Source organism: Sceloporus undulatus, chromosome 1, assembly GCF_019175285.1.
Source record: "Sceloporus undulatus isolate JIND9_A2432 ecotype Alabama chromosome 1, SceUnd_v1.1, whole genome shotgun sequence".
NCBI classification, from domain to species: domain Eukaryota; kingdom Metazoa; phylum Chordata; class Lepidosauria; order Squamata; family Phrynosomatidae; genus Sceloporus; species Sceloporus undulatus.
This window is the reverse complement of record NC_056522.1, coordinates 142,935,108-142,955,107: the sequence shown is the minus strand read 5'-3', so window position 1 is coordinate 142,955,107 and position 20,000 is coordinate 142,935,108. Positions and strand designations below refer to the sequence as shown.

The 20,000-nt window shown below is 38.7% G+C and overlaps 1 protein-coding gene across 1 annotated transcript in view; it reads left to right on the top strand.

Moving 5' to 3' along the window:
• The window catches only part of COL21A1 (collagen type XXI alpha 1 chain), a 103,007-nt gene that overhangs the window by 78,485 nt on the left and 4,522 nt on the right, over nt 1-20,000 (top strand). The window contains exons 21-29 of the mRNA XM_042438383.1: nt 2,015-2,068; nt 3,353-3,406; nt 4,349-4,420; nt 9,348-9,383; nt 11,031-11,075; nt 12,021-12,053; nt 14,626-14,772; nt 14,875-14,929; nt 15,958-16,155. Of these exons, the coding sequence (XP_042294317.1) occupies nt 2,015-2,068; nt 3,353-3,406; nt 4,349-4,420; nt 9,348-9,383; nt 11,031-11,075; nt 12,021-12,053; nt 14,626-14,772; nt 14,875-14,929; nt 15,958-16,155 (694 nt within the window). The remainder of the gene's footprint in view (nt 1-2,014; nt 2,069-3,352; nt 3,407-4,348; nt 4,421-9,347; nt 9,384-11,030; nt 11,076-12,020; nt 12,054-14,625; nt 14,773-14,874; nt 14,930-15,957; nt 16,156-20,000) is intronic.

Below are 20,000 nucleotides of genomic sequence, written 5' to 3'. Positions count from 1 at the left end.
ACTTTAGCTGCAATGTCACCCTGGCCGGGGACATACCTTCAAATGGCATTTTTTTCCACTGCAGGGAAGCTGCGCACCAAACCACGCGGTTCCCTGGGGAGGAAAAAGACCACAAAAAGCATCTTCTTTTAAGGCGCAGGGGTGGTGTAACAAGTGGTTACGTAAGCGCGGCGTGTCAATGTGTGGATACCGTGTGGCGCTTAACTAACAATGGAGGCGCCATGTAATACAGGGCGCTGCCATTGTTACGGTGTGCCACCATCGTGGGTTGGGCCATATGGTTGCTGCGTGGTCTCTTAACTCTGTACGGTGCCAGCACCGTGCATTAGCGCCGTTTGTACTGTGTCTCTGTTCCAACGCAGACTAAGGACTATCCGTAGGTTGGGGTTTGTTTTGTTTTGTTCTTTGGCTTAAGAATGACACCTATTTTACTTTTAATAATGTAATATAATTAATTTTGAGGATTAACCTCTTTTCTGTTTCCACTTCTCTGTGGGCAAAGGCATCCCCCAGTCCTTCGAAGATCTGATATTGTGGTCAAACTATATTGTACTGTATGTTAGCACATATTTGAAGATCTGTGCTCAATGTGAAAGGCCTCTCTTGCTTTCTCTTCCCTACAGTTCTATGCTTTGTTTTATGGATGGGCCATTGAAGGTCACACTAGCTTAGGTGCAAGTCGATGGTGGAACCATTATCTCTGAGGAAACACCACTGTGAGAAGGAAAATTGTAATCACAGGAATATCCATTCCCCTTAAACATCTAGTGTGACCCTTTGAGTGGGATTTTCCTACTGTGAGTCATACAGTTTGTTCCAAAAGAAACGATGGGATCCGTGGACAGTTTTATGTAATACATTAGGGGATATCTGCAATAAATATTGTTAAGTAACAATTATCCCCATTATTGTTGCCATTTCAATCATTGATTGATTCTCTCCACAAGTGTGGCCAGTTTTCTAGGAAGAAGCAGTAATGGTTTATATTACTAACCATTTGTTTTCCTCAAATAACATTATCCTCTATTAAATTGTTGATTCGTCATTTTTGGGTTTCAAATGTGAGTTTGCACATACTGTGCAAGAAAATTATATTTGTGCAGAACTCATGAAAAATGACGTTCTTCAGGACTTTATGAGTAAAAGGACTGCCTCTTATCTTCTAAGGATGACATAGAGATCCTTCTTTCAGTTAAATGGACTTCGTGCTTGCCAGTGAAATCATTGTGATGAAATCTGAAAGAAAGATTCCAATTCACTTCAACTTGACGTTGCTCTGGACTAGATTTAATGAAGGCTGTCAACAAGCTGCACTTTGAAAATCAGAAACTATCCTTAGGATTCAACACTATCCCCCCCCCCCCCCCCCGGTTCCTTTCTTTCTAGTCAGGTTATTGGTTACTGATTTTAATGGTGGCTAAAGGCTAAAATAGGGAAGATGGTGAGGAGCAACACCAAAAGCCATGGGATTTGGTTTTGTGTTTAAATGAATGGTGGGAAGCTTCCATAAATGACTGCTCTTATTTAAAACAAGGGGCTGAGCTGTCACGCCCCAACAAATTTTACAAAGCTAAAAGTTGACTTTCACTTTTGGAGATAGTATGGTCTGCAGCAGAAAACCAAGGCCTGACCCAGAAAGCTTACCCAAGTCCTGCTCTAAATCAATGCAAAAATTATATTTCAATTTGTGATTTTTTATTTATTTAAAATATTTGTTTCCTATCTTTCTACCTTAAGGAAGTTGCCCATTGTGGTGGAATACAGTCCTGAAACAAGAATAAAATTGAAAGAAACTGGGAAAGACATGTTGCAATAGGAATGCATTTTTAATTGTTATTTATTCATATTTAGGTAAAGCTGGTATAGTTCCTGGAGAAAAAGCAGCAATGTATATATTGTTTATGGTAGTGCTCCCAAATTTCCATCCCTTCCCTTAGTTTTAAATGCTTATAGCTTGGTCTCCCTTATTGGTCACAACTACATGCTAGATATAATTTTTATTTCTCTTTCATAGGGCTTACCCGGACCTGAGGGATCATTAGGTTTACCTGGTGGACCTGGGCCTAAGGTATATTCTGTGACTTGACTTGTATAAAGCCTTTTGAAATGCTGAGTGCTTTGCAATTCTAACTTTTGCACACCAACTGCATGGTCCCTGGCACAGCGGCATAACAATGGCAGTACCCTGTGTGCATGGGTGCCGCCATTGTTACGTAAACGCTGCATGGCATCTGCATTGTTGCCATGCGACATCATTGCGGTGCCAGAAAAAGAATTTGTTTTTTTCCGGGTTCTTTTACCTCCGCAGTGACGGCGCGCCGTTTGGGGGCTGCGCCGTCCCTGCAGAGGAAACTAGGCCACCAGCATGCCACTGTTTCCCAGCGGTCTGTCCCAGGCCTTCATTTGTTATACAGTAGTATGTTGAAGTTATACAACTATAGATCTATAAGCTCTTATGTCCACACTAGATATGCAGTCAATCACTATAACATTAGGGAACAGCACAGCCTCAGATCCAGAGTCAGCTGTATAGGGCTGTTTCTTCTTTCACTACATTCACCTTTTCATAATGACCATGCCAAAGTAGCAAAAGAGGCAATCTGAACAGTAGCAGTTCCTTCATCATTCTCTCTTACATTCCTCTATTTTATCTCTCACCTTGAAATAGACTCAGCTGGCAGCATTCCATGTATTTGTTGCAGTTGGTGAATTCATAGAGGAGAACTAACTTCACAGCTGTATCACAATGAGGTATAAAGCTGTTGAGCCTTATACTTGGAGCCAATAGAGATTTGTAACAGTCTGAAATTATTAAAAAGGGAGAGGGGGCAGGATACATTTTGGTACTTCCACTTGATCCCACTTCTGCTTCTGCCAAACTTGGGCCTGTTACAGACAGCCAAAATAAAGCTGCTTCGAGTCACAGTGGAGGTATGGCGCTTCAATGATGCATGCATCCTAAGAGTCCAGAAGTCGCACCAAAGCCACGCTCCAGCCCTAAGGACTGGAGCGTGGCTTTGGTGTGGCTTCTGGACTCTTAGGAAGCATGCATCATTGAAGCACCATACCTCTACTGTGACTTGAAGCAGCTTTATTTTGGCTGTCTGTAACAGGCCTTGGTGTCTCCTTCCTTTTGCAGCTCTCCTGCTTCCTAACCTCCTAACATGTTAGGAGGCTGTAGAGGGACTGCAAGAGAGATCAGAGCCACCAAGAAAAGAGTGAGATCCAGCAAAAGTAACCAGTTGGGTGTTGGCCCTTGAATTTGTGTTGACAGCCAGATCTGTCTGACCGATACTTAGTTAAGATTGTGTTTATTTTTCTCCATCAACTGGTTAAACTGGTATATTCACAGGGCGGCAAGGGTGAACAGGGACTACAAGGGAAACCAGGAGTGGCAGGTGTCAAGGTAAATGTGGCTGAGTTTCAGTTTGTAATGTAATCATCAGGCTTGAAGTAGTATGGCTTAATCAATATGAAAGTGGTATGGTTTCTTTGTGTCCAGTGTCTTGGTTCAAGTTTCACCATGAATTAAGTAAATCAATGACTGGTTGAAAATCGACACCATTTTATGGTAGTTAGGAAACTGAAACAAAAGTACTCTTCATCTGTGAATTAAACCCATGAGCATGTGAGACTCTACATTATTGGGCCAGTGAATATATAGTGGTCACCCCACATTCCTTCCTCTTATACAAATAAATGATTTCCCTTAACCATGGTCCATAATTACATCTGCACCTTGGCTAGTCATGATTCATGTGCAGCAGATCCCTCTTCACATGTTATTGATGTGAAGGTGCAAGGCATATTGAAAAGAACCATGTGGGCATACATCAGGTTTGTGTCTCCTTCATTAATGGTTTGTCAAGCCCTTCTTTTCCACTGGAATGAACAGAGTTTCTTGATCACTTTTGGTAGAATTTTTAATTTTATTTAATTTTGTACTTGAAATTTTGTAATGTTTGTAGTTGTGAAATTTTGTAACATACATTTTGTTTTTGTTTAGTACAGGGTTCTTTTTAAATGTTTAATTTAGTTTTGGAAGGAGTGGGTTTAGCTATGTATAACTCCATGCTGGATTGTGAACAGGGCTAGAAATAGTTCAGCAGTTTTATTAATATAAATATTTTGGTTGCATGAGAAATTCTTAAGAAAAATGAAAATGTTGGGAACTTTTAATCAGGTTTGCTACTTTTGCAAGTCTGTCCTATATATGGCTACTTAGAAGTAAATGTTGTAGTTCAGTAGGACATGTGAATATGGTTGCAGCTTAAGTATGGCAAAAGCTATGCATACTTTAATCATCTATTATGTAATCTCAGATTTATGGAGCTGTTGTATTATTCAGGGAGAACAAGGTCGACCAGGTACATCAGGGGAACCAGGCTATCCTGGGATACCTGGCACACCGGGTTTGAAGGTATGTCATTGTCTACTGCCATTTAATGCATTCTGATATGTGTTATAAATACCTAGCGGTAAGGTTTTTTTTTGCAGCCACCATCATGAGACTAAAAGGTGAACCTGTGCTCTTTTTATAATGTGGTTCATAGCAATCTAGTAGATGTTAGCTGTAAATTACTATTACAACAGTGGTTGGTAAAATCAGAGTTAGTACAGAATGCACATCAAGATTTTACTTAAAGGGATGCCAACTTTAATTCATGATATTGTTATTGGGGAGATTTTCCTATGCATTAAGTTAATTGCTAAACATTAAATTATTGGTTTTAAAAGAAATCTTAGGAGAAGATGCTTTGACCCATTGGCTTGATTAATTTTTGCTGGTTTAAGTCAGTTGTTTTTGTACTAATAGGTTGCCTTTCCCAGCCTGATAGTTCATAGATGTTTTGGACTACAAACCCAAAGTCACTGAGTTGATGGGGATGGTGAGATTTTAAATTCAACGTGTCTGAAAAATGGCAGGAAAGCTAACCGAACTGTGGTATCTCAAAAGCTACTGGTTATATTTTACCAGTGATATGTTTTTTCACAAATTCTGTACCTACCATTCTTAGCATGTATGATATTCCCTCATCCATTAATCCACATGTCTTGTTTTCCTGTATTTGAAATTAATAAACAATTCAGGGTTAAATCCATTTACTAGCCCCAAATACAGTAGATGTATTGAAAGTACAGTGGACCCTTCCCATCCATGGGGGTTCAGTTCTAGTCCCTCTTGGGTGGCAAAAACATAAGACAGTCACACCCCATATTATTCAATGATGGTGACATGAACATGGAACCACGTGTCTGCTTGCATGCACCACCATTGAATTAAATGAGGTATGGTGATCTGTGGGCAGTCAAATCCATGGATCGTCAGCCTGCCAATATGACCTTTTCATAGTATATCAATAGGTCCCATTGATTCATTAGATCTATTCCCTTTTGAACTAGCAATTAAATTAAACATCTCCATGCTGGGCAAACATTGTTGAAGGTGGCTTGGAGAGCTTTATGTAGCCTATGGATTGGTGGTGAAGGGGCATCCAAACGCACAAGAAGGAAAAGCAATCAGATCTCAACAATTTGATTATTTTTAACAGAAGGAAGTATTAAGTAACTACTATTAATTAATAGTTTCTTGTTGTTGTATGCCTCCAAGTCATTTGTGACTTATGACACCCCTAAGGCAAACCTGTCATAGAGTTCTTGGCATGTTTATTCAGAAGGAGTTTGGCATTGTGATCTTCTGAGGCTGAGAGAGTATGACTTGTCCAAGGTCAGCCAGTGGGTCTTTATGCCTGAATGGAGAATCAGACTTTGATCTCCAGAGTCACAGTTCAACACTCAAACCACTACACCACGCTTGCTTCAATTAAAGTATTATGTAGATAGGTTTCCTGACAGCTAAGCTGTTCAAGAATCACTTCTGTTGCACTCCTTATTATCTGAATCCTTCATGGTAAATGCATGTCCTCATTCCTGCTCTCTTCCTCTTAGCTCTTCTTCCTTCTTACTCCTGTGTCTGGGCCTACTCTAAACTACAAGAGAGGAGCCCAACAGCAGAGCACTGTATGGCAAATTGTTCCTTCTACCCGCCCCCCCCTTCCCCGCCTTCCAGAAACCTCTAACATATAAACCCAGAGAAAAAAATACTATATTTGGAGCCAGCATGGCATAGTGGCTTGAGCTTTGGACTCTGACTTTGGAGACCAAGGTTTGACTCCCACTTGGCCACGGAAACCCATCTGTGTAAGAGAAACGACAATTTAGAGATCACAGAAAATTACATTTTACAAGGTTTCTGGGTCAACCTAATCATATTCTCCTCTCTCCTCACCACAGAACTTTCTATTCTCTTGATCAAAGCATTATACAGTATACTATCATTTAAATATGTAGTTTTAAACCAGTGTTGTCTCATGCTGAAGCCAATGGATTTTGGATAACCATCACAACTGTGATAGATTTAGAGGGTTATTGTGCAGAGATCATGTCTTGTTTTCAAATAGCAATAATGTAGTGAAAATAAGTACTCTTTGTAAACATAGGGCTAAAAGCATGTCATCTGCCAGTATCATGGATTCTTCTTTTCCTCTTGCATCTCTCTGCACCATGCAAAAAATAGTTGTTTCCTAAACATCACAAGCATGGGGATTTTTTTTGGGGGGGGACTTAGTGAGGGAAAGGAATTAACTCCTTCCCAAATCTAGCAGAAGGAAATTCATCAGTTAAATTTGGGATTGCAGCCATGATGACTTGACTTGTGAATGATACAGTATAACATTTAATATATTAACTTACTTATTTTTCTTTTCTTACGGCTGTACAGCAAGGCTTTCCTCACTTGGCAAAGCTTTGAGAAAAATATTACAAATGAAAGCTTCTTAGACACTATTATAAGTCTTAGAAATATTTTAATAGGAGACATTTTAGAGGAAGATGCTTTGGCCAACAACGTCAGTTTTTACCATGCAAGAGAAAGAGAGAAAGTGAGCCAAAATTAAAGCTTGTAACAGCCAGTTTGGAAGATATCCCATGATTTGGATTTGGAGTTTTTCTAATGTTTCAAATTAGAAAAACACTAAGTTGGAAACATAAAACCCATGAGAAAAAAATATCTTGATGTTGGATAATTTTGGGAATAGCCAACATTGTGAAAGGGACATTTAAAAAAACAATTAACGCGTTAGACTGAGTGTTGCGTAGATGTTGGCTTGTAATACTTTTTTGGAGAAGTAATTCAATTATGGCAGCTATTTATGGTCCTGTCAGTTTCAAGTAGAGAAAGAGATATTGACTGAGATGGATGAAATATTTACTTGAGTGAATGCAAATCTGGACAGGTTATCCAATGTATCTGTGAGAAAAAAATAAACAATTTTAAGATGAATGTTTTACTCAGACTCCTATTTATTTTGAAAGGTCTTGCTCTCACTTTTCTCCAAAGATATTTTACACAGAAATAGAATCACTGTAGTCACTGTCATTACATGTTTACCATAATACATGCTTAGTTGCTCAAATTAAATTTTGGAAAGCATATTTTAATGGAGCCAAATAGATTTACTTGATCTTTGCTTACCAAGGTTTTCCTTTGGGTGCAGATCTTGAAGTGATGCTGAAGTTTTCCAGATCACCAGGACATAGGCATTGGGGGTGGGTCTCAGGTGGTGGATGTTGGAAGTGGCAGGCTTCACTCTATTCTGCCAGATAAGGAGGAGTGCTGAATCGGCTCTCATTCCATTTCTGGTGTTCCCCTGCCCTCTTCCTTATATGGGTTTGCCTTGTTTTTAGAAATTTGGGGGCATTGCCAGCTGTTGGCCAGCTATCAGTTGATGGAGCTGGAGAGAAATTCTTCTCACAGGACAATTAGCCATGGGAATCTTGCCTCTTCCATAGAAGCATTGGATTATTATTTATAAACATGGGCTAGAATTGATGGTGACAGTTATGAGTGTGTAACCTAGAGTTACACATTTGTAATCGATTCATATTCATAATCCCTACATATTCAATAGAGTAAGAAATACATAGGGATTGCAGAAATCCTCTAATCCTGATTTACTAAGCAACAGCCATTACAGGCATTTGGCATGGTCTGGTCTCACATTCATAGAAAGCAGCAGATTGGTATTTTCACCCACCTCTTGCGAGTGGTCTCTGGTGTGAGGAAGAATTGTGACAAGTATCCTGCTTCTGACTGCCACACTGGATATTGCTTGTGGGAAGGCGGTGAAAATGTCAGCCTGCTGCATCCCAATCAACAGGAAAGCAGACTCTGTTGCTCATAATGGCTGCAGTCCAGTATGTCAGGAGTGGGTGGTCAGGCTGTAAGATACCACTTAGCTATGTAACAAAAATGACAAGATAGTTACAAAATTAAATAGCCAATACAGAATCTTGGCCATCCTTAATATTGGCTGTTCATTTTCACAATTTTAATCCTGTGGGTATGTTGATACTTCACTACATATCCATTGTGTATTGGTTAATAGTCAATAGCTCTTTCAAAAACATTAACATATAAAACAGAGTCGCAAGAAGTGATGTAAAAGAAGATATGTTTGAGAATACTTGGATGCCATTAATTGTTTATATTACTCAAGGCAATGCTGGATTTAAACCTCTTTTGGATCAAGAGAGGTTTTGTAAAAATAAGTATTGAAGATTATGGTTTATATATAAACAACTTGTAATTATTTGGAAGACAATTCGTATTCATGGTGACTGACAGGGATAAAGGTTCATGACTTCATGATCTGGTGAAGGGAGGGAAGAGAGGAGATAAGAGACGGAGAAGGGTAAAAAAATAAATTACAATATTTGTACAGGAAGGAGGCCTGGTGGCACAGTAATTAAATGCCAGTACTGCAGCCACAACATTGAGAGTTCAATCTTGAGGGGCTCCAAGGTTAACTCACCCTTCCATCCTTTCAGAGGTTGGTAAAATAAGTACTCAGCTTGTTGGGAGGCAACCATTTAGAGACTGCTTAGCTCAATATGAAGCAGTTATAGAAATGTTAATGCTGTTGCTTGCTATTGCTTATTGTATATATCAAGATTAAACATCTTGTTAAACTTTTAATTTAAAAAAGATTACTATTTTTACATCGAAACCAGTAATCTTGTTCAACTAGAATCTGTACAACAGAAATCTTGTACCAAAAAATCTTGTGAAAAACCAAAAATCTTGCACATAAATAGCCACATAGTCTTTTTTGGTGCACATTTTTATTGTGCAAGGTTTTTTGTTGTGTCATTTTTGTTGCTTTAGTGAATTACAATAGTGATTACACAAGTATGGGCACATGAAATGTAAGCTATAAAAAGATATAATATTACTATAAAAATATTTTCCAACTATAATAAAAAGATGATGGTTTTCCTTTTTTCAGGGAGACAAAGGAAACTCAGGTGAAAGAGGAATCCAGGTATATTTCCTATACATTTAACTGGGAATATTTGCTTTATGTAAAAATGCTGTTAATATTTTAAAATTGTAATAGGTCTTTTTGACACAGTATATCACAACGTACTGTAAAGTAGAAAAGGCTACCAAACATATCAAGCTCATCAAAGGCATTTTCTGCTAACCTACATAAAAGTCATGGTGTAGAAATGGCACTTAAATGAACCCTTCCATTACTTGTCCAAAACCTGATTTAAAAGGCAGTGCATTTTTTTAAAAAAGCTAGCCATTTTTTTAAAAAAGCTAGTTAAAATCTTGTGCCTTTTGCATGCCATCTTCCTAACCCTGGGTAAATGTAAACAGCATGAACTTTGGCATGAGTGTAATCCAATTATTATGCTGAGATTTTAATTCTTAGAAAGTCTTAAACTTGGATGTCCAAAGTTCATCATTGTCCAAGAAACTTTTACCAACTTTGGTTGCTATGCTATAGAGATATGCTATGCTATAAAGAAAATTCATAAGTAATCTTGTCCTTATGGGGAAAATAATGGCCTAGATCTTGTATCGTCAGATTTAGCGGTAACAGTGGAGCTGTGTAGATGTAGCTATGGGCTTATCTACATTTGGCAGAATACTCTGGGCTGCTTCCAGAGTAATTCTGGCCTCAAATTTCACCTGAACCCCCCCCCCCCACCCCCCTTCATCTGCTGCAGCAAAAGGTGGCAACAACAGGCAGCTACCTTCCCAAATGGTCCCTGGGAGCTGGCATTGCTATCACAGTTACTCTGAACTGGATCTGAGCAATGTGTAATAGCAATGTTTATGACATCATAAATTTGGCTTACAATAGTGTAAATACTTTTCAAGATACCAACTATTAATAATTTTTAAATGTAACATTTTGCCTCCAAAACATTATATTTTGCAGAAAATTTTTTTTCTACCCAAATGTTTTTTTATAAGAAGTACTGAAATGTGTATATGTAAAGATATATTGTTTGTAAACTTATGTTATTTAATATTTTTTAGAAATAAATAGTTGAATTTCTATATGATTTTATGATCTTATTAAAGGTCACTTTGAACAATATACTGTAAATTAGAAGAGGAGAATGTAAATACAGGTTGGGTCTCTTTTATCCAGAATCAGACATATTCCAAAACCCAAAATGTATTTCATGGAAGGCTGAGATAGTGACACCTTTTCTTTTTTTATGGTTCAGTGCGTGCAGAATTTGCATCATGCACAAAATTATTAAAAATATTCAGACTCTTCAGGCTATGTATATTAGGTGTGAATGTAACATAAATAAATTTTATGTTTAGATTTGGGTCTCATAGCCAAGGTATCTTAATACAGGTATTCTGAAATCCAAAAAGAAAAGAACAAACCCAACAACTCCAAATCCAAAAAAATTCTGGTCCCAAATGTTTCAGATAAGGGAGACTCCACCTATACCAGTAAATAAATGGATGCAAACAATGAGTTAGCTGTCCTTAACCAGACCGGTTGAAATCATTGGACTTCAGTTAGTTATGACTTAGATCCCACTGATTTCAGTTGCTCTTCTCTAAATATAACTTACTCTGGTTCCAATCTAATATCCTTTTTCATGTGATGACATATTTACTGTATAATGGGCTCTGTCTTCTTCTTTTTATAAAGGGTCAGAAGGGTGAAGGTGGCAGATCAGGTAGTCCAGGCCAAAAGGTAAAAAAAAAAAAAATCAAAAAGAAAAGAACTCTTAATACTTTTACAAAACATGTGTATGCATATTGATGTAGTCCTTACATATGATTCTTAGGAAACCTCAGCCTTTATGATGCAGACCTTTATCATTATAAAAATAATCATCCTTGCAATACAGTACAACCTGGAAGCTATGGATGCTTTTCTCAGATCCAGATATATAAGCAGGACATCATAAAATTCTCCTCCTGGAAGAAACAAGGTGGTATTTTGCCACTTTTTGCTTGCAGCCACAGCACTTACTCACTGTTCTAGTTGGCTTCCACACTGTTCCAAACAGTTTTTCAGGAGCTGTGGCTGTAAAGAGGAATTGGGGTGGGGGGCAACTGCCCCACATATCCCAAAGAGAATATGATGTCACAGGGAATCTGGGTTCAATACTGAGTGCTTGTATCTAAACTCATACTGGTCTCCCCTTTTTTACATTTCTAGGGTGAATTTTTCAGGGTAAGATTTTTTTTAAAAAAAATCCCTTTAGCTCATGGACAAGACAATGTGGGGAGGGCATCTATCTCACCATTTTGGGTGTCTCCTCAACCACTTACTCAGTTCACAACCTACCAGTGACACTATATTGCTAGATATTCAGCAAAATCTCTGGCATGTTATTTTTCTTTATAGGTTTGCCTTTGTTGTTGTGTATCTTCAAGTTCTTCACTTCACAGGCTTTCTTGGCAACTTTGTTCAGAGGGGGATTGCCTTTGCCTTCCTCTAAGGCTGAGAGAATGTGACTTGACCAATGTCACCCAATGGGTTTCTAAGATCAAATGAAGATTTCAACCCAGGAATCCAGTCATAGTGAAATACTCAAACCACTTTACTATGTTGATTCTGTTTAACCTTGTATTGGTAGAAATAACAGATCATGACAATAACTCATAAAGTGTCCAATTTTGTTTCCAAAAGGGAGACATGGGTTCTAGAGGAGACAGAGGAGAGGTATGCATTTACTTTTTTTAAAAAAAAATAGTTCTGAAATTTGTATTTGCTGTTCCCTTTGCTTTTCCGTTGGAACATTTCAGTTTTTATTTTGTGTTTACTGATTGTTATAGGCCACCTCAACAGTTTAAAAAACACAAATTGAAACATAAGGGTTGGTGTATATTTTTTATAAATATGATTCCAAATTAAGATCACCTGTTTTTTCCGTAATATTTTTAGAAAGGAGTTATTATGGTATGTGAGATAGTAATAATTTTAAACCTATACTTTCTGTAAATCATTTCAGTAATTGTGGTAGACAGATAGATGAGAGAGAAAAATAATCCATGGTGATGCATACTGATTCCCAGACATACAAGGAGAGATGTGAGGGCTGAGGGAGGGAATGGAGACATTTCAATGGGAAAACGTAAGAAGTATTGGGGGGTTAATTGTCCCCCCCCCCCGATATCCCCCATGGAGGAAAAATTGATTATTTAATATTTTATTTTAGCATTATGAATAAAATGTTTTAGACAAGGTGTCCATATATTGACTTCCTCAAAATACTTTATGTAGTCTGTGTCAAGGAAATACCTTTATGTACCAAAGCAGATAACAGATAATAACAACAACAACAACAACAACTTTATTACAGCCATTTGGCCAGCACAATTACAAAATTCCAATTTAAAACACAACATAGGTTCATGTACAGGCAGATTGGAGAGTATAAACAAATGATAGATAAAAAGTAAGGATAGGGGGCTGCATGATCAGGTAAACACACAACAATGAGTAGGCTGCCATCACCTCGCAAACAACTCTATCATATTGTGTAAAGTGCACCATTCAAGACATATTAGTTCAACCACAATCATATCATATCCAAGCAAGAGTTAAACTACAAAGTGCCATTAATCAGATGCAACTGATTGGGGTAACTTATTAGACTTTAGTCCCCAACTAGATTAATGATGGTATGGTAAAGCATATGTACCAAAGCATATGATTGGAATTCTGTTCTTAATTTCCTTTTCCAGTTCTTTGTATAGAGTGGTTGCTTTTGGTGCTTGACACTGTGGCGGACTAGAAGAGGCAAAATAATATTTTTTGCTAATACTGATGTTGTGATTGTTGTGATTGTTTTGGCCTTCATCCTAAAATTAGTAAAACCAAAGACGTTCCTTTACTATTCAGGTGTTTCTTAAAGTTAGGACCTTGTAACTATTTATAACAAAACCATTTATAATTATATTTTGAATGAACAATACTAGTCATATCCAAATATGATAATTTATGGCAAAAGTTATACATATACCTTTCATGTTCATAAAATAAGAAAAAAAATTCAATCTGTAAAGGACATTAATATCACATTATTCAGGTTTTCAAAAAAAAATCACGATTTACATCCCCCCCAAACAATAAATAAAATTCCTGGAAATTTCAGGATAAAATTATTAGGTAGATTTTCTATAACTAGGGATGTGAAATTTGTCAATTTTAGTTTTGTTCTAATCTCAGGTTCTCTTCAGCATTCTTGTCCCAGGTTCTAAATGAGTCACAAACATTTAAAGACAAATCCTATATGGAAATTTTTACATATTTTTGGTACAAATTGTCCAAGGCATGAATTTCTACAGATCTTTTTGAATGTACATGCTTTTACACATTTCCTCCCATTGACTAAGGTCCATTTGTTTACATGCATTTTCAAATGTACACATTTTTTAATCATTCAGATGATTTCATATAATTTAAAGAATAAAGATCGGTGCATCACACTGTAGAAATACCACTGTAATGTCATGGCCATCCTACAAAATCCTGGGATTTGTAGTTGTGCATCAGCACGTTTTGGCAGAGATATAAAGGCATTGTAAAACTGCAAATCTCAGGATCCCACAGGATGGAGTTACAGCACTAAAGAGATGTCAAATTGCATATATTTTACAATGTAGATGGGCTTCCTTACTAATGTGTAATCATTTTCACCTCTGCTTAAGAAAGAGACAGAGAGCTGAAATTCTTCTATACTCATAAGCATTGATGATGGCCAAAATTTGAGTGAGCACAGGGACTGGCGGGGTGCTGTTGAATTCTTTTACTCAGTGCATGTAAAAAGGCTCATGGAAGCTGAGTTTATAGAAAAGAAAAATGAGGCCTGATACAGACAGGCACTTTGTGGCGTAGCAATGGCGATACTAGGGTTAGGGACCATGCACCAACCACACAGTCCCTAACCCTAGTATGGAGTGACAGCGTACTAATGGTGGCATCTCATGTACACCATTGTAATGTAAGCACCATGCTGTGCCCGCACAGCACCTGCACAGCACCACGCATCGCTTATGTTGCGAGTGCACCACTGTCCTCACATCTCTTCTCTGTTGTGATAGGATAGTTTTCTTGCATCTTGATTTGTAATTTGTTATAAAAATATTGTTTAGCTATCTTTAAGGGTAGAATGTTTTCAAGGCAGAGTAGAAGATAAAAATGATACCCAACAAAATATAATAAACATTTATTAAATAAATAGATAGCTAAAATTCATAAAAGCAATTAACAGTATTTCTTTTCTTTTCAGAAAGGCGAGAAGGGTGATCCTGGTATTAGCGGCATCAGTGGACAAAAGGGAGAACCTGGCATGAATGGCTTGGTTGGTCCACCAGGGGCAAGGGGAGGCCAAGGAGAGAGGGGATCTCCAGGAATTCCCGGGTCAGATGGAAAACCTGTACGTATGGCAGCTGAGACAAAGAGCCTTTCTTTCATGCTGGTCAACTTAATTTTAAAATGAAGTCATGTAATCTTTCTAATACTTCTATGTTCAATTCAGGGAAGAGGTTTTTCAGAAGAATTTATTCGACAAGTTTGCGCAGATGTGCTGAGAAGTGAGTCCTCGGTTATCACAGCTAATTTAGAGAGTTGCATGGCCAGTGTCCCCTAAAACATGGATAGGGAACCTCTGCTGCCCCAAGATGGATAAAGCTCACAGGGATCCCCCAGTCTTGCAGTGCGAGCTCCTTGTGCTGTATGTCCATTCAGTGACTGGAGATACAAATCTGCTGAAATCCTGGAAAACTACTGCATGGAGATGAGCTATGTTTTGCAGCCCAAAAGACTGTGGCATGGAAATGAGCTGTGCTTTGTAACACAAAAGGCTGTGGCATAGGGATGAGCTGTGCTTTATACATAAGAAAATTGTTGTATTGAGATTATCCTTAGCTGGCATGCATTAAATTGATCTGAACTCTGTGCACTTGATGGGAAAATATTCAAATTTTGTCAGAACAAAATTGCCAAATTAGAATTTGGCTCCTAAGCTGAAAAACATTCCCCATTCTTACAATATATAATATAAAACTTTAATTTATATCCTGCTTTTTGTTACCACAATCAAAGTGGCATACAACCTTTAAAAATACAATATATACAATTCCCCCCCTTAAAAAAGGATTAAACAATTCTATCCATTAAGATTACAATATCTAGAATATTCACAAAAATGATAATCACACTACACTCTTATAGAGTTGCTATTCCACTTTTACTGCTCTGGCTGCTTCCTGTTGCATTCAGAGAATTGCAGTTTAGAGAGGGACATTTAGAATATTCAGACAGAGAGCTCACTGAACTACAAACCCAGAATGCAATAGGAGGCAGCCTGAGCAGTGAAAGTGGAATAGCAGCACTATAAAAGTGTAGTGTGATAATGCCGAAGGTTGTAAATAGTAGATTTTGGGAACAGTCCAGCTAGTATTAAGTGCGTTTAAACTCTTATTTCATAAGGAAAGGTAAGGATGTGTCTTAAGCCTCTTATCACTGGAATCAGTGACCTTGTAGTGCTTAGCTTAGCTAGACCTATATTTGACCTAACAACAATTGTGTCTGATGTACTTTTGTTTTGTCTTCTCCTTAGCCCAGTTACCAACTATACTTCGGAATGGAAGGCTACACTGTGATCAGTGCCAGTCTCATGCTGCTGCCCCAGGACCTCCTGGTCCCCCGGGCCCAGTTGGTCCACAAGGTCCCCGAGGCTTTCCTGGCTTGCAAGGAAACGATGGCCTTCCAGGACTAATTGGAGCTCCTGGACGCCATGGGTCTCGTGGGGTGAAAGGTATGGGTATGGATGTCTTGCAAAGAAAGTTTCTCTTTAGAGCCTTAAGATGAGTTTTCAGCTAAATAACTTTAAAATGGACAGTTTTAGTGATATGGGTAGTTCCTCCACAGATGAAAACTGCAGCTATTCCATGCAACTTTGGCCAGTTCATCCTCCATTGATGAACATCCTAGTGATGTTCTGTCCTTGTTCAGTTATGCTGGTTCTCAAATGGCAGACATGCAGTCCATCACTTGGCCCTTACTCCAAGCTTTGCTAGCCTATTAAAATCTGCTAGTGCTTCCATTCCATTTGCATTGCCTTCTAAAACAAAGAACTATTGCAAAAGAAGAAAACACCACTCCATAAAATAATTATTGTAGTAAAATGTCCGCATGTATCTGTGCTTACTTCTCACAGGAGGATTACATTAGCACAGTTATTTGAAGAGCATGAACATTCTTTGAACTTGGTTTATATTTCCATGTTCTATTAATTTGCATTCCAACTTCTATAACTCACTTTCTTTAAGACACTCAATGGGAGACATAAAATCAGGAGAACCCTAACAGCTTCCATCCATAGAACACTACAGTTCAGTTTTCCTTATTAATGCTCATGTCTGAGTCCATGCTATTAAAAACAGTGGTGTTTCCCTAACATTGCTAAAGGCATTTTCTGGTTTTGTATGTCCATTTGTTCTATTAAATTGCACAATTTTGTATAGGCAATTTAATAGGAGAAATTTCAGAGCCTTGGGAGCAGATGGTTTTTTTCCCTTTTAAATAATTCCACCTACTTAAGGATTAAGCTGGGCTTGTTCCTGTGTTTTATGTTGGAAGGTCTGGGAAATCTGCCATTCACCCTTGAAAGCTCTTATGGACAAGGAAGAATAATTATTGGAAAATATCAGTGATGGTCAGAAGGCAGAACCAGCAGAAAAGATATTTTCAATCTGTGGCAAAGCTTCTGAACTTCAGCTGCAACAACAGCAGCAATATATACAACAAGACAAAAGCCACCTTGTTACTCAAAACTAACAATGCAATTCTGTTTATTCCTACAGAAAAATAAGTCTCATTCAGTTAAATGGGACATACTTTCTGATAGATTTGCTTAGGACTGTAACCTGAGATTGTAAATCATACACATGTACAATCAGTACTTGAGTACATAGGTACAGGTTTGCAGTGTTAATTTTGTCTAGAAAAGCTCAGTTATATTGTGAATGAATCCAAAAAGTTGGCATGCAGATTGTGAGACTACAGCTTCTGAAATAATGACCCATTAACATTTGAGAAGATTTTGAATCAATTTCAACTCCTCTTCCTCCCCAAAAGGAGAATTTGAATCATAAAGTAAAAGACCACAATTGGCCATAGTCAGGCAGCTACTGTCTGTAAGTACCATGATGTAAAGCAGTCCTTTTTGAATCTAATCATATGAACTGAAAAAGTCCTGAAAAACAGCAGGATAAAGACTCAATGCAAATGAGAAATCTCCCAGCAGACAAGGAGCACTAATCAAGCAGACACTAATCCTCTTTTGCAGACCCTCCCACCCTGAGGCCTGCCATTAGCAACAGAACAATACACATATGGATCACTCCTATCTTCCCAGGGTCACACAGGATGTACATACCCAACTCCTTTCCAGGCAAGCATTCTCTGAAGATGCCAGCTACAGATGCTGGCGAAACGTCAGGAAGAAACTCTTCTAGAACATGGCCACATAGTCCGAAAACCCACAAAAAACTATGGATGCCGGCCATGAAAGCCTTCGACTTCATATTCTTGCTGCGTTTGTGCTTTTCCAGATATTTAATTTTTGTAACATATCCATGAACCACAGTATTAGTGCAAGCCTATCTTTAATTGAAGTCTGTGGTCTGAAGGCATAAACAGAATAATTTCAGTATGCAGCCTGACAGTAAAAATGTTTTTGGTTGTTTCACATTCCAGTAATTACATTTGATGATATGCAGTCTTAAATTATATCTGGAATGTTGTTCCTACAACTTGCTCAGGATCCTAAATCAGTGATGGCGAACCTTTTAGGGACTGAGTGCCCAAACTAAAAGGCTTTCTGGCACTGGGTGTCACCTGGTGCCAGGGGCAGGACTTCCAAGAGGGATGGGACGTCTGCCCTCTGGGGGTAGGACTTCCATGGCAGGTCTTCTTCCCACCACTCTCCCGGGCCTTCATCTGCCTCCACGGAGACGAAAGCTTGGGGGGCGAAGGAGTAAGAAGAAGAACAGTTGCATGCCTCTCTGCCTCTTTGGAGCAGCTGAAGGCCTGGGAAGAGGAGGAACAGGGGTGTGCCTGTTCCTCCTCCTCCCCCTGTAACCTCCTGGGCCTTCACTTGCCCCCTAGAGGCAGATGTAGGCCCAGAAGGGTACAGGGAAGGAGAAACAGGTGCACATACACCTGTTCCTCCTTTTCCCTGCCCTCCACGTACCATGGAAAAATGGCTTCACATGCCATCTCTGGCACACATGCCATAAATTCACTACCATGGCCCTAGGCTACAGTCCGCCCTTCCTTCACACAGGGGATCCGTTCCAACCCCCCCAGGTTATTCCATATATGTGTGAGCCTCATTTAAATGAATGGGCCTCGTGCACGTGGTGGCACAGCAGCACACACGCACCATGGATTCATGTGCCATTACCCCTTATGGGGTGCGCTGCTCCTTTTCCCAGGGCAGCGTTCAGCGTCTGCTGAAAGCTGCATAAGGCGCACCCATGTGTGTCGAGGGCACACTGTATTTATGTGTTTATTTATTAATTAAATTGATAACCAAGGAGCCTAAAAGTCCACCAACCTAATTTTAGCTTCACTACAACCCTGTGAATGAGTTTAGTTAGGGAATGAGTGATGGACCTGAGGGTGCCTATTGATGAATAGAGATTTTTGCTTGGTAGTAGAGGATAGGGAGACATGGAGATGTCTCATTCACACGGTTGCCATGAGTCAAGACAGAATCGAGGGCAGTCAAGAACAACAATGGTTTGAGTGTGGGACTACAACTGCGGACATTAGGATTCAATTCCCCACTCAGCCATGGAAACCCACTGGGTGACTTTGTCCAAGTCACATTTTCAGGCCCAGAAAACCCCACAATAGGTTTGCCTAAGGATACTATAAATCAGAAATTACTTGTAGGCACGCAACAACGAACAGTAACTAAATCCAATTGTAAGACCCAATTTAGATCTGTGGAATTGGTGGCATTTATATAACTATTGGTGGGTGTGGGTGTAGTGTGGTGTGCTGTGGTGTTGTGTGCCGTGTGCCGTCAAGTCTTTTTTGACTTATAGTGACCCTAAGGTGAAACTATCATGGGGTTTTATTGGCAAGATTTGTTCAAAGGAGGCTTGAAATTGCCTTCCCCTGAGGCTGAGAGCATGTGACTTACCCAAAGTCACCCAGTGGATTTCATGGCTAAACAGGAATCAAACCCTGATCTCCAGGGTCACAGTCCAATGCTCAAACCACTACACTACACTGTTGACTTACTGAGTTTTTATTTCCGGAATAGATAACCCTGGCCTCAGTAACCCTGTTCTTATGAGAGTCCCCAAGGTCCTCCTTGGAAATGCTACTGTAGTTTACTGTTTTATTTGTTTTGTTCTGTTTTGTTTTTGTCTTGTAATAATGTGTATGTGTTAATGTTGTTTAATTAATTGGTTTTAATTATAATTGATTTAATATTTTTTTAAGAGGAGGAGGGAATTTTGATCTACAATGTATTGTATTTTATCGCTTTTAGCCGCCCCGATTGACCTCAAGGGTCGGGATATAAATAAACTATTATTATTATTATTATTATTATTATTATTATTATTATTATTATTATTATTA